The sequence below is a fragment of the Lepisosteus oculatus genome, chromosome 26, assembly GCF_040954835.1.
Source record: "Lepisosteus oculatus isolate fLepOcu1 chromosome 26, fLepOcu1.hap2, whole genome shotgun sequence".
Classification (NCBI taxonomy): domain Eukaryota; kingdom Metazoa; phylum Chordata; class Actinopteri; order Semionotiformes; family Lepisosteidae; genus Lepisosteus; species Lepisosteus oculatus.
The window spans coordinates 1356844-1371112 of record NC_090721.1 but is presented as its reverse complement, the minus strand read 5'-3'; the positions used below and the strand labels follow the sequence as shown (position 1 = coordinate 1371112).

Here is a 14269-nt window from a genome sequence, read left to right as displayed (position 1 = left end):
GCTTTTGGAGGTGGCCTGAGGCTTTGTTCTCCATTATGTTCGTTGAGAAAGGTGTATAGTTCATGTGTAAGGTTGTACGTAGTTTAAGTAATTATATTAGTGGGTGTTGTAATTATTTTTAAGACGCACTGGCTCACAGATGGAAACTGAAAGGAAGTAGTTTAAGAAAAATACTAAATGCTTCTTTGCGTACAGAGTTGTCTGTGTCTGGAACAGATCTCCCAGCAGAGTGGTTGAAGCCCAAACTCTGGCTTCTTCAGGATGCAGGACAAATTTACGGTTGGCGACCTCGTTTGCAGCTTTTCTTACGTTTAAACATTTTGTCGTTATTGAATATAATTAGAAAGAGCAGGAAAAGCAAATTAATTGCCGTCAATATCATGCAATCAAACAGAAAAATAAAGCACTGCAAATTAGTTGATAAAAAAGATACGATTCTTATTTCATTTTCCCCCTCGGGTTAAACCATGTGACCTCATGTACGTCTTTGCCACACACAAAATGGCGGAACTGCTGTGCTAGGTGTCGTCATCGGTCCGGGTCAAAGGTGAAAGTTTAATTTTCCCGGGAAACTTTTGCACGTCTACAGCTGGAAAGTAAGTTTATCACATTCCTGCAAAGCCTCTTGCCTTTTTTTAATTCGCTGCTTTAACCTTTGTAATCATCGAATCGTTCAACTGGTGTGTCTCTTATCCGGAATCTGACATTGTTAAACCAATCAATCATTTTTTGAAAGTATGAGTGACTGAAACGTGTTTGGTGATGGAATGGGCAGATGATACTCATTGTGTATTTTTTTTTTCTTGGAATTGAAATCGTCGCCGGTGCTTAGGGGTATTCATGAAGTGCTACTGGCGGAAGTTTTGAGATGCCTATTTTATGTATACACGCAAATTAATGTTTCACGCACAGCACATTTGCTTCAAAGAAATGGGTCTTTCAGTCTGTTCATAAAATCATGTGCATATCAATTAACTGTAAAGTGCATTAGATGTCTGACAGTTTAATGAAGATAACTTTAATATCGCGAAGTTTCTCGCAGATGCAGTAGTATTATATACAGTATGTGATCGGTCTCGCCATAGTCCTTTTGCGAGTTTCATCACAGCAGGGGCTAATTTTTGGGGTTGATTGCGAAAAGCCGTAGTCGAAACGAAACGACTAAGCGGTGCCTTTTGTAATTTAAAGTGAAGATAATGTCCCTGTATTCTTCTCATTGGGGGCGTGTTTCATTTCTTCTTCTTCTGCAGTCACATTTCCTACAGCTTGGGCACCCGGCTTTTGAGATGCAAAGTTGGTCGAGAGGTGTTCTTTTTTTAAGCACCCTGCGTTAGGGCTGACTTTAACGACTTTCGCGAAAAAGAAAAATATGGTTTCACGCCCCTTTTTTAAAGCCTTTAATTTAAACCTGAAAACACCTTTAGAGTTCCCTCTGGCTCTTTTGTTATGAGGTGATCTCTCGCTTTGTCCCCACGTCTCTGGGGCCCCGGCCTCTAGTGGGCGTCACGCACCCGGGTGCAGCTCCGCCCTAGCGCAGTGGTGCCCATAGGCGGAGGGGTGAGGACTCACACGGCCGTGCTGTCCGTGTCTGTGCAGGCGACTGCGAGCTGTGCTGGACCGGCCATGTCGAAGATCACGGAGAAGCTCCTGCTGGAGAGGGGCTCCCCCAAATGCGCCAAGCTGGAGCAGGTCAGGAGGCTGAAGTAAGTGTCTGCTCTGGCCAGGTGTCTGTTTCCCCCTCTCTCCAGCGCTCCCACTGCCAGGCAGTTTGGGCTGTTCCAGGGTTTTTTAAACCTGCGGGCCACAACGCTGTTTTGAGGGAAAACAAAAAAAGTATTTATGCATCTTACTACAAGTAGCACAGTGCTACTTGTTTAGAACAAAACTAAAATAGGGTAATTTACTATAAGGTCACAGCCTTGAAATTCCCAACCTGTGGTCTAAGTTTTTACGGGATGATAATGTTTGATTCCATAAGCAGTTTAATTGCTCCATGTGATTTGTTTTGCAACAGTGGGGAGATCAATGCAGTTCCAGCGTAGCCCCACTCCTACCAGTTTATTGGTCATTTTCTAAATTAGTAAACACTTGAAAATTGTTTACATACTTGTCTGATTGGGTCCAACAATTACTCCATTTGTTATTAAAAGATTTGTATAAGACGAATAAAAAAGAGTCCTGTGGCCCAGTGTTGCAGAAATGCTTTCAGACCCCACTGTGCGTATGGAGGTGTGGGTGTTCCTGGGCCTGACCCCCTGCTCGTCCCCACAGCCTTTCCGGGCTGGATCTGCGCAGTGCGGACCTGCCCCTGCCTCTGCTGTCTCGGCTGCGCAGCCTGGAGAAGCTGGACCTCTCCAGGAACCGTCTGCAGGAGCTGCCCGCCGGTCTGCAGCTGCCCCGCCTGTGCTCCCTCGACTGCTCCGACAATGAGATGGAGGACGTGCTGTCACTGCAGTCTCTCACTGCCCTGGAAGAGCTGAGGCTGGAGGGAAACCTGTACCTCACTGTAAGGCTCCAGCGCGGTCATGGTCACACACAGACACGTGCTCATACAAACCCGTTAAACAGCACTGCTTCTGCCGTACCCTGCAACTAATCTAAATCTCATTCAGTTAAATCTGAATCAGTAAAACATACTTTTTTATGTAGTATATTTCAGGAAAAGTAGGTAATGTAAATGTTGTGTGTTTTAAAACTATCTCCATTGCAAATGGGGGGGGAGCACAACAATAATAGATAAATGTCTGCAAAGTTAAAAGGCTTTTACACACCTCGGTGTATGGCCATGTCTGGATGAGAAAGCAGATTACCAGAGCCTGCTGTGTGTTTGTCTCAGGTCAGCGACAATTACAAACTGATGTTCCTGCTGCCCAAACTGCGCATGTTCAACGGCAAGGACGTCGCTTCCTCGGCCAGTCACCTGCGCCACGTCAACAGCGCGAATCTTCGGAAACGGGTAAGCGTCTCGAAGCACAACGGGGGAGTCTGAAATCAGCTCTCGGGAGGGAGGGTGTTGGGCAGTGTTAAGTCCTTACAGGTTCCTGCAAACCATACATGGATTCCTGGATGTTTCTGAAGGGCCGTTTGCAAGAATCGATCGGTTTGTGTGTCTGTCTGTGGAAAAGGTGTCTCAGGTCTTCTCCTCGCCTCAGGTGGAGGCACTGTGGGAGAGCAGCTTCCGGCCGCCGGAGCCTCCCACAGCCGAGAGGCTCCAGGCCCTGGAGAAGGAGTTTGTGAAGGCAGCCCGCTCGCAGATCAAATACGGCCCCAGCTCCCTCAGCGACTACACCACCTGGCGGGTGAGTGGCTTGCATTCGGCACAGCTTGGGTTTCCTGCCTTTTGTGAGCTCTAGCTTTGAAGGTGTAGAAGAGGTCTTGGAGATGCTGTGCAGTAAAACTACTGGGAATACTTTCGCTCTTACGAGATGACTGTGGTCTTGCCAGATGTGAGGAGCTCAGGAAGGCTGGGCTGAAACGGGAGACCTCTAAGGTAAAGCAGACTGATGTTCTAAGTGGTGCTGTTGGAGGACAAGTGGTTGACGCACTTCCTCCTGGAATAGTAATTTTCCAGTCCAGTGCCCCAGTATGGAGACTGCGAACACTGGTCTTCAGAACCACAAGATCCCATGGCAAACGTTAAAAACTTTAAAGATCCCATGGCACTGTTCAAAAGAGCAAGAAACTTACAGGTGTGTAATTTGTGTTTGTTTTGTCCCCTCGCTCGTATGGCCAAATTCTGTTTTTTAGAAGCTAACTAAAATCATTCAACTTGAAAAACGTGGAAAATCAGGTCTTCCCTAAAGATCTGCCTTAATTCGTGTGGCAGTTTCTCCCTCCTCCCCTGGACCTGGCTGCTGTGTGTCACCCCTGTGTGTTGCCTTCGAAGTGAAAGGAGCTTTGTGATCGAGAGTTGGGCAAATGCAGTTACTCACAGCCAGGGGGTCCTGGGGGTTCATTCGTATCCGGATTTCTCAGTCCTCGCTGTGCCTGTTGTGTCTTCCAGCTGGAGGGGATTGCTAAAGAGCTGCTGCAGACGCTGGCACAGGGGGACAAGGAGGAGGGAACCGAGAAAAAGCAGGCTGAGCCAGACGCCGTAAAAGACAACACAGGCGCTGTAAGAGTCTTGTTTTATGTCTTGTAAAAGTATTGTTTTATGCAGTACTTCTAACAGAGCAATTTACCCATCCATCCTTTTCTAAGCACTGATTCCCAATCAGCAGAGCCTATCCCAGCAAGCAAGGGGTGAAAGACAGGACACACGGACACACACACACCAGGGCCAATTCTCCCAGAATAGGCATGGCTGTAGACTGTGGGAGGAAACTGGAGCATCCAGAGAGAACCCACACAAACCTGGGAAGAACATGCAAACTCCACACAGATAGCACCTCAGGTCTGGAATTGAACCCAGAGCCCCAGCACTGCGCAGCAGCAATGCTGCCCACAGCAGCACTGTGCTTCCTTTTGTTCATCTGGGCGAATGTTCTTTAAGGCTGTAAACGCAAGAGAGAACTTCAGAGGGTTCCATTATTTTGGGATGACGCTTCTTTTAGGGTCTTGAAAATTGAACCCGTGTTTCATTGTGTGTTTGATCCAAGGGCCCCCGCACCCCTGCGAAGAGGAAGGGTGCTGCCTCCAGTCCCAGCGAGGGGGCCCTCAAAAAACAGCGACAGGCTGATGACGCCCCCCCCAAAGCCAGCCCCCAAAAACCATCCCGCTTGCAGACGGAGCCGGGCCGGCCCAAGAGGACGATGGAGAGTCCCGGGAAAGAGTCGGTTTCGGGAAGTCCACGGAAGAGCCTTCGTACCGCCAACTGCCAAAAACCCTCAGCGCTTTCCCGGCATCCTGGGACCCCTACCAAAGCTCCCACAAACCCCCAGCCAGCGGAGAGCGAGAAGAGGACACCCCGAAAAAGCACGAACCCCAAGGTTGTTCAGAGTGGCCATTACTCCGGTCCCCTTACCTCCCACTGCTAGACGGAGTGGGGATGATGTAAGACTCCCATTGCGTAGCTGTCCGCTCCATTTCAGGTTTTGCTAGCTCTTGTACAAACTGTAGCAGTCGGTTTCAGAAATAAGGAAACACAAATTCCTGTTTGTCTTAATTAAGGAAATTTTATGCCCTGTACTTGTGCTATTTATTTGTAAAGTTTCAAAAGTTGCACTTAGAAACCTGAATAATTGACTTTTCCTTCTCTCTGTCCTTGTGTCGCCCATCACTTGGTATCTTTCCCAGAAGCCCGTGTGTCTGGAGCCCCTGCATGTCCTCCAGTGTCACAGCAAGCAGGACAGCCCTGAGGACTTCAGCACCCAGCTGTGGGCCTGTGCCTTTGAGCCCAGTGTGGACAGTGGGGGTAAGTGTGTGGGGTGGAGGAACTGTCAGTTGCCACCCAGTGATGGGTGGGACACGGAAACAAGAAGTTTGCTAGTGTACATTGAAGATGTTTGCATCCAGTTGGGTTATCTTGAAACGGCTTAAATGGGGAGTGCAGGTCAGTTGCAGTTTGACTGAGGCGTTCTTGAAGCCTGGTTCCTGTCACTAACTGGCATGTCCTGTCTACTAACTAACAGTAGAGCTCATGGAGGTAAGGTCAGGATTGGTTGGCCAATGCTTCCTGATTCCTGACATGATTCCTGTAGCCTCCTGGGCACTTGTAGGCTTGCGGTGACATCGGAGAGAGTCCTGCCATTCCTCCAATCAGTGCTAACTCTCCTGTCGGCCGCTGTGGAGCTCAGGGCGTGTTAAAGTGTCTCAATGAGTGGGCAGGTGAGAGGCAGTTACCTTTGTTGATCACTCTTTGCGGTATTGGAGCCAGTTCCATCCACCTTGAAGTAGAACACAATTGTTACAGGCAAAAAAAGGCCAACAGAAATGGAAGGTTTGCTGAAAGTAATACATCTGCGGTAAGCTGAGAGCTTTTTTGAACCTTCCTTGAAGAAAGGAGCTTGTGAGAGCATGGTGGTTGCGCAGAGCTCCCAGTTTGTGCTGTGACATGCCAGTGCTTCATGTCAAGAAGTGTCCTCTCTGCTGCCTGCCTCTCGCAGAATCCGGCCAGCGGACGTCCCGCACCGTGGCCACCTGCGGGGGCGAGTCGGTGTGCCTGATCGACTGCGAGACGGGGCGGGTGCTCAAGAAGTACAAAGTCCCGGGAGAGGTGAGTCCTTCGCCGATGGCTGACCATGTCCCTCCTGCCACGCTCCCTGCTGAAGAGACTGCAGAGCTCTGCCCTGGAGACCCCTCCCCGTCCGAGCCCTGCCCCTGAGCACTAGGCAGGCATGGGGGGGGATCAAGCATGGGGACAGAGGCAGCAAGCTGGGTGCTGGACTGGCCAAGGTGCAGGACTACTGTTGCAGACTAGAGGCCAGTAGAGTCTGTTTTCAAAGAGAAGCTCTAAGTTCTACACAGAGAGGATCCAGTGAGCACTATCTGTACGACAGTGCAGTAGCTAGCATTGGGGTCCTGGGTTCGGTTCCGGACCTGGGGTGCTTTCTGTGGGGAGTCTGTATTTTCTCCTTGTGTTTGCGTGGGTTTCCTTCCATAGTCCAAAGTCAAAGACATACTCTTAGCTTAATTGGCTTCTGGAAAAACTTACCCTGGTGTGTCTGTATCTGTGTCTGTCACTCTGTGCCCTGTGGAGGACTGGCGACCCACCCAGGGTGTATCCTGCCTTACGCCTGTTGCTTGCTGGGATAGGCTCCAGCTCCCGATCAGGCCTGTATTGGAAGAAGCGGTCAGGAAATGGATGGCTGGAGACTGGTCATTATCCAGGCAGCTCTGTGAAAGCAAAGGCGTGAAATGAAAATATTTGTGCTCATTCTGTTCCCGCCTGCCGTCTCTCCTCTTCCACCCCCTCCCTCTCGTCCCGCCTCTGCTCTCCAGGAGTTCTTCTGCCTGGCGTGGTCCAGTGTGCCCATGTCCCGCGCCGGAGGGGGGGTGCGGCCGTGCGGCGTGTTGGCGGTGGGGGGCAGGAGGGGGGTAGTGAAGCTGATCCACGCCCGGGCCAACTGCGCCTACGGGGAGTTCCGGGCCAGCCGCCGGGCCCTGTCCGCCCTGCGGTTCTGCCCCCACCGGGGCAGCTTCCTGTTCAGTGAGTACCCGCCACGCGAGCCCCGGCCAGGCGCAGCGAGACACTGTGAGAACATCGAAGCATCTTCCATATTTCAGAGTGTTGGTCCCATTGCTCCTTATTTTGGATTGTGACATTGCGGAGAAAAAACTTTGCCTCCGGAGTCTGCTAGTTGCCAACAGAGCCTTACCACTGGCCCCAAGCCTTCACATTAAAAGAGTCTGAGACGGAGCAACTTCACACCGGCTCTGTTCTGTCAGAGATGTTAGACCTGAGGCCAGTGAAAAGAGCAGAGCTGAAACCCACACACCGGCACAGGAGTTATTATTCCCACTGCTGCTTGTTTCAGAATACTGTTCCCTTCCCTTCTTTGTCCATCTTTCAGTCAGCTCTGGCTGTTTTTGGTATCTGTTAATTCAGGAGAGCCCTCATTCTGTTGTAAAGCAAAGAACATGCGTGCAGATTCGGGACCGTGCATCTCCGACATTGACATAATTTCCAAACAGTTCCTCTGCGATAACTCTTTATGCGTATTTTTGAGTACTGAGAAAAAGGTTGTCTTCCAAAAGAAGAAAGGAAAATCCATTTGGTTTATGTGCTTATGAAAGAAAACTCTTATCCCTGTGGATTTGCGCTGTGACTGATGTTGATGAGTGAAGATGGCGAAATTATGTTGCACAGCTCTAAAAATGACAACTTTCCATCGATTGCTTGCTCGCAGCGGGAGCGTATGACAACAGGATCGTGCTGTGGGACATCGGTGGAGTGGACAGCGACTACAACTTCAAAGTCAGGTAAAGAAGAGGGTCAGAGGGCCTGGATTGTATAACGAGGTGTGGGCCTTCTGCCTAATTGCATCAGTGCTCAGTAATGCAGAATAAGGATGAATTCTCTGGCGTCGGTGATGAGGAGAGTACTGCCAGTCTGCTGCGTTTCATCATCAAGAATGTTTCTTACCATCTAAAACCAGACTCCAGAAAGCAACAAGGAAAACGTGGAGTGAGTAGTCACAATAACAGACAGAATAAGGAAAGGAACAGATAATTACAGGTCTCTGTAGATATTCGAAGACCTGAGGAAAGTGTGGCCATGTGGGAGAAGCAGAGGCAGTAGAGGCGTGGATCATTTCTATTGATGTATCCTCTCAGTGCAGATCCTCTCAGTTTGAGAATATGAGGGAAAAGAGGGCACGGTAGACTCTTCTGTTCACATTGTGCCCCTCATGACATCAGCAGTTGCGCCTCCCAGTGTGTAGTACAGTGTGTATTATTGCATTGTCCCTTCCTGCAAAAGAACAGCTTTGTCCTTTGGGAATACCAGGGTTGTTATCAAAGTGTTTTTACAGTCAGTACTCGCATTCACTGAATGGACTGTGGCTTCTGGAAGTATGCTTGGAGCTTTGATTTTTTTTTGCGCTGTGTTCATGCTTCCTTGACCTTGTAGACCTCATGAAAATGGGTCCATGTCTGAAAATGTACATACGTTGACTGTGCTGTTGTGGGACCTTTTTAAAAGAACGGCCAGAAGAACGCAAATAGTAATGATCTTGACAGGTGCTGGTCTCGCCGGTACCCCAGGAGAACCTTTACGGACATCTTGGACCAGACTGGACTCTGATGTTTCAGGATATCGTGTTGTGTCCACACTGCTGGCTAGCTTTAGAAGCTGTGTGTTCATCGCCTCGCTCCTTTGTTTCTCTGCAGCCAGTTACTGACACTGGACGCCAACACCATTCCCCTCCACCTGAATATGCCCCCCTCCTCACCAGAGCGCCACCTGCTGGCTGCCTGCGACAAGGGCCTGCACTGCTTTGACATCCAGCTCAGCAAGAGCCAGCTGAAGAGGTGAGCAAGCGCCGTCAGGATTGTCAAACCGACTCCAGACCAAGAGTTTTGAAATGCGTTGGGTCCGACCTGATCCGAAGAGATCGGCCTGAGTGTTTCATGAGTGTTGCAAATTCTACCTGTGTGAGCTGACTGCTGGGCTCCTGCTGGGATTGGGCAGCAAGGATGTACAGTGAAAAATCTCCCGCAGAGCACATTGGTTTGTGTGAGGGGTTGGAGAAGCCCGGTTGAGTACCTGATCTCAGAATGCAGTGCGCGTCCCTTTCACTCTCTGTCTCTCTGACAGGTCCAGTGAGTTTGAGATCCTGTTCCCTGTGTATGCAAAGGAAGACAAGGAAAATAATTACCGCACCATTGACGGGATGGCATTCCTCAGCGATGACGTCATAGGTATGTCCTGCTTCTTTTCTGCATTTCCATACAACCCTGAGGTGGAGAGAGAGAGAGAGCCCTGTCCCACTGTGTCAGTGGAAAAAAAACTTTGTTGTGCTCAGTGATAATGTTCTCTAAATAGTTCCCTTAATTGATTTTTTTCTTTTAGGATGCAAATAGCACTTTTTTAACTATAGTTCTGTATAGGATGACTTGTTTCCACAGAATCTTTCACGGGGCCCTTGTCGAGAGTCTTTTTCTAAGCACAGACCCACAGAGCCAGTACTGTTGTAATGTTGGTGTGCGGATTCGCCTTCCCCAGAGTTTGTTTGACGTTAAGGAGCTATGCAAAGTCTGGCTGCTCGTCTGGCAGGAGCAATTCACGAGAGAGTCAGTGTTGTGAGGAAAGGTAGCATTTGATTTCGTCCTACGAAGAAGCTGAGCTGTGCCTCCCGTGTCCCATCCTTTTGCGTCAGTCTCCAAGAGTCACATGCAGGGCTCCATCTACGTGTGGAGCTGGAGCAAGACCCTCGCCTCGCGGTCGGGCAGGAGCAGGAAGGAGGCGCGTGCTGTCCTCCTGGCCGAGCTGCAGTGGTCCGGCACTGACCTGCCGTACCTGTCTCTCAGCACCTGCCCAGGTGAGTGCGCACATACCGCCGGCTGCCCTGAGGAGTGCTGGGTTTTCACCAATGAGAAGGAGGCCGAAGAACGGGGCACCTTTGAAACGAGAAAGTGACTCCGATTCCTCAAGGAACCACCTAGTCCTCTTATGTTGTTGAATCGCTAAAAACCCAGGAAGTCTAATGGGTTGAAATTACTGTTGCCTTCTTTTACGATCTTAGTCGTGGTCCCCAATTCCTCCGCTTCAAGTTTTCTAGACCTTTTTAATTGAGCTATTGATTTATTTAAGACTCGGCCCTGGTTTTACAGAGATCCAGTCCAGCAGATATTGTAGGTAACCATTCAATCAAAGATTTGATGAATTAATAAGGTGGTGTGTTCATTTGGTGATCTGACAGCACAAATAAGAAGACCCTTCATCTCTCAAATTACTTGTTTTATTGATCAGTAACTTGCAAGTGTTCCTGCTGTTTAAAAAGCAGGTAATTTAGGGTGATCTACTTGGTTAGGGGCTGTCAAGCTGCAGAGTTAAAGAACTGGTCAGACTGGAGAGGCTGTAGCTGAGAGACAGCACAGTTCTGTATCCCTTACCTGGCACGTGATGCTTCTTAAATCCAAGAGCGTACATTAATTTGAATAAAAACACCCAAAGCAAATTATATATTTATAGGCTAGAAATACTGCCCAAGTGTGCTTGTGCTGAGACGCCCCATTGCACAACTGGGTGGAAAGCCCCTCAGTAAAATTACTGGCTAATTTAAACCTGAGAACAAGGGCCGACTTCATTTCAGCCATCTTCTCTAGCCTGCATGCTGCCACTTTGTGTCTACTTGACCATGTGGCCTTTAACTGACACATTCCTGTGACTCCTGCATCAGCTGGACTGTGCAGAGATTAGACTTGGGCCAGACCAGCCACCTCGGCTGGAGCTGAACATTATGCCCAGGGAGAACCTTCTCAACCAGAGCCCCGGGGGTTTGGGAACACCTGCTCTGACCGGATCACTTTCTAACAGCACAGCTCCCCTGAATATTGACAGGGCTGCACTTGTAGTTCCTGCCTTGTTTTCTTCCTGTTCTGTTCACCTTCCTGCTGGTCTGTTTTCAACTGTCCCGCTGTGGAGGGTCGTCTGGGACTACTGTGCGTCTGGGGAGTCTTCCTCCCTGCCTGAGCTGTGTGTGCCTGTCCGCAGGTGAGGGGTACGTGGTGTGTGGGGACGAGAAGGGGGGTTTGTGGACGTACCACCTCGAAGACCAACTAGAGAGCAGAGCTAAAGCTGGGAAACTCCTCTCCCCGACTCAGGTGAGAGTCATCGCAGACCGTCACAATTCCAGCCTGAACACACTCGCTCAGCCTTCCTTTGCTTTGTGCCTGTGTGTGTGCCATGCAATGGGCTGCTGTCCCACCAGGGCGTTCCCTGCCCTGTGCCTGCTGCCAGCTAGGTTAGACTCTGGCTCCCCTGCGGCCCTGATGTGGAAGAAGCTGTTAGGAAAGGGATGGGTGGAGGCAGACAAGTTACTTGGCGACAGCTGGGCAGGAGCCACCCTGTCATCGTACCCAGTTTCTCTCCTGGTCCGAATGTTCTGGCCCACACGCACACATCAGCTTCCACTAAATCAGCCTTTCACTAAAGCCACCCTGAGCCAGCCAAGGTAAATGCCTTTTCATCGCTTGTAAGTGGTCAATTGGATCAGCTAATGAGCAGGTCAGATGATGAGCTCAGATCTGGGATCAGATATACCAGGAGCCCCAGTGTGGGAGGTGATTTTGTTTGTGTGAATAAGCACTGACCACTGTGGAACTCAATTCTCATAATCAGGGCTCAGAGCCCATTATAGACCCCCAAGAATTAGAGATTTAACCATTAGGAGGTAAACTTTTTATGAGCACTATTTCCTCCTTATACCCCTTGTTTAATTTTAGAGAAAAATAATCCCAGTGTGGGACAGCACAGGGGCGCAGTGATTAGCATTGCGGTCTCGCAACGCTGGGGTCCTTGGTTCAGTTCTCAGGGTGCTGTCGGTCTGGAGTTTGTACGTTCTCCCCATGCTGCTGTGGGTTTCCTCAGACAGTCCACAGACATGCTAGTAGTGTGTCTGTGTCAGTGTGTGTCCTGTGATGGACTGGCGTCCTGTGCAGGGTGTACCCCACCTTGCGCCCATTGCTTGCCAGGACAGGCTTCGTCTCCCCCTTGATCCTGCATGGATTAAGCTGTTAGAAAAGGGAAGAATGGGATAATCCCGGTATGAGGTTTCTGTGAGTGAATATGCAGTCCCTTACAGCACCAGGAGCATCACCCCCCAGCGCTGGGAGGTCGAGCCTGTCCAGTGTCTCCCCAGGATGTCTGCGTGCCACCTCCTCATGCGGGGGACATCGGTCCTCTGACATTTCATTTGTTATTTTGTTTGTGTTCGTGGCGCTTGCCCAGTGAGGACAAAAACGCCAGCTGTCTCCTTGTCGTGCCAGGTGCTGGAGTGGCCGGCCCCTGTCCGGAAGGATCACGGCCCCGTACGGGGGCCCTCGGTTAACAGTGTGGCCCTGGACCCCAAGCTGCGGTACCTGGTGGCCCTGACGGACAAGAACATGGCGGTGATATGGAAGAGGGTCTGAGTGAGGGCGCCCTCCTTGCATCTGGCTTGCTGGGAGTCTTCTCGGTTCCTGGCTTCCTCGTTCCACTCCTCGTCTTCCTCTGCCTTTCCTAAGACCCCTCTCTTTTCCCCCCCCGGCTCCAAGTCTTTCCCTCTGTGTCTTGTGTCCATTTCCCGACGCCCCGGGATGTCCTGTGTCATCTGGAGGTGTGGGCCAACTTGCGGTGTAGAAAGAAAGGATTTCCAGATCGGCAGGACCCGTGAGCCTTCGCTGTCTCCAGGTGAATTAGATCCTTGTGAAAAAATCCCACAGAGCTTTTCCGGATTCATATTGTTCTGGGAAGGAGCCCAGAGTCCTGTTTCATGGGCTCCTCTCCCCAGCAGCAGTCCGGAAGAGCGGCTGTATCTGCTAACATCCCCATTGATCCAGTCATAACTTTCATTGGAGCAGTTTAACAGCTTTTCCCTGGTCTTAAGGTGCCTGGTGTCTGAAAGGTTTAAAAAGCCCAGTGGACACCTATGACTTTTCCAGGACTGGGATCAGGAGCCTCTGGTCTACAAGGTTAAGAAGCCGGCAGACTCCCCACCTTGGGCTGCTGTGGCCTCTGTGGGCTGGATACACATCTATACACTAAGGGTGGTGAGGGTCTGGAACAAGCTACCCAGGCATGCAGGCATAGGTTGGATAGCATGACAAACTACATGTTACAGCAGGATTTAATCCTGGAATCGGTTATCTGATGGCACCCAAAGGAGTAAAGCAGAAAGCAAAGTGACATCTCATTTGTAGCCTTTTTTTACATTCTTTAAAGGAGACCATGCCAGTAGTCCTCAATTAGTAAATCATTAGTGTACCAAATTTCTGTTTTTTTTTTTAACATGCTCCCCTGTATTTTAAATAGTTGTAAGAGATTAATGCTCAGGGAATGCAGGAAATTGTGATTATGTGAAAAATGCATCTGGCTGTTCTGCTCTTGACTGATACCAGAGCAGCAGTGTCCCAAACTGCAGACAACAGCATGAATGAGGTAGTGTACCTAGTAGTTTTGTACAACTTTAACATAATCCCCTCTGATTAATATTTTACACTGTAACATTGCCTTTTAATTTGTTTCACATTGTGTAGAACATGTAAATGGTTTGTGTCAACAAGTGTCTTGTGTGTTGCTCCTACAAGCTCAGTGTTTCAAATCATATCTTTGTAGCTTTGTTTTTGCTACCTGCCTGTAACACTCTGCATTTGTCTACATTAAAAGACTTCAGAATTTTAAATAATTTCGAGTTTCTTTTAAAGCTTCTACTCTATTACCTAATCCTCCAATTTCGATAATAATCAAATTTGTTTTACTAGTGCAGGATGTAGAGCACTGATAACAATCTTGAAGGAGCAGTGAGTCTGGTACAGGCTCATGTGTTTCTTCACTAGTGAGCTGTAATCCTGAAGGGCTACTGTAGCTGCAGATCAGCTACTCGCTTATATCCCTGTCCCAGTATCTCCACATACCGTGGAGCCCAGTCCTGCACCTGTTGCTTTCCGAGATGGGCTTCTGCTCCCCAGCCACCCCGAGTGCATGCAGCGGTTTGAAGATGGAAGAGATAGTGGAGGCTCAATGTGCGTTTATTACCAATCCCGGCCAAAGCGCCGGACGCCGTGGTGCTGTGGCAGGCAGTCAGTCTGTCTGGGGCGCAAGGGCCATCCAGTTCAGCTCGACCCAGTTGGCGTGGCCGCCCAACCGCGCCGGCCCGTGTGCTATTGCCAGCGAGAAGGCGCTGGGGAA

General features: G+C 49.7%; 1 protein-coding gene across 1 annotated transcript; it reads left to right on the top strand.

Annotated features, from left to right (window-relative positions):
* Positions 1–1617: 1617 nt before the first annotated feature.
* lrwd1 (leucine-rich repeats and WD repeat domain containing 1) lies at positions 1618–13760 on the top strand. The gene is made up of 15 exons (XM_015367292.2): positions 1618–1703; positions 2272–2506; positions 2837–2956; positions 3153–3299; positions 4004–4114; positions 4599–4928; positions 5236–5353; positions 6045–6154; positions 6880–7087; positions 7788–7860; positions 8770–8910; positions 9197–9300; positions 9759–9920; positions 11096–11205; positions 12370–13760. Exons 1-15 carry the CDS (start codon positions 1624–1626, stop codon positions 12511–12513), a joined length of 2193 nt encoding a protein of 730 aa, XP_015222778.2. The 5' UTR covers positions 1618–1623; the 3' UTR covers positions 12514–13760.
* The last annotated feature ends 509 nt before the right edge of the window (positions 13761–14269 follow it).

What these genes read in the sequence shown, in the direction of transcription:
- lrwd1 (XM_015367292.2), top strand. Translation starts at nt 1,624, where the DNA reads ATGTCGAAGATCACGGAGAAGCTCCTGCTGGAGAGGGGCTCCCCCAAA. An exon ending in GCGACTACACCACCTGGCGG is followed by an intron (nt 3,300 to 4,003) that starts GTGAGTGGCTTG and finishes TGTGTCTTCCAG; the next exon opens with CTGGAGGGGATTGCTAAAGA. An exon ending in AGTACAAAGTCCCGGGAGAG is followed by an intron (nt 6,155 to 6,879) that starts GTGAGTCCTTCG and finishes TCTGCTCTCCAG; the next exon opens with GAGTTCTTCTGCCTGGCGTG.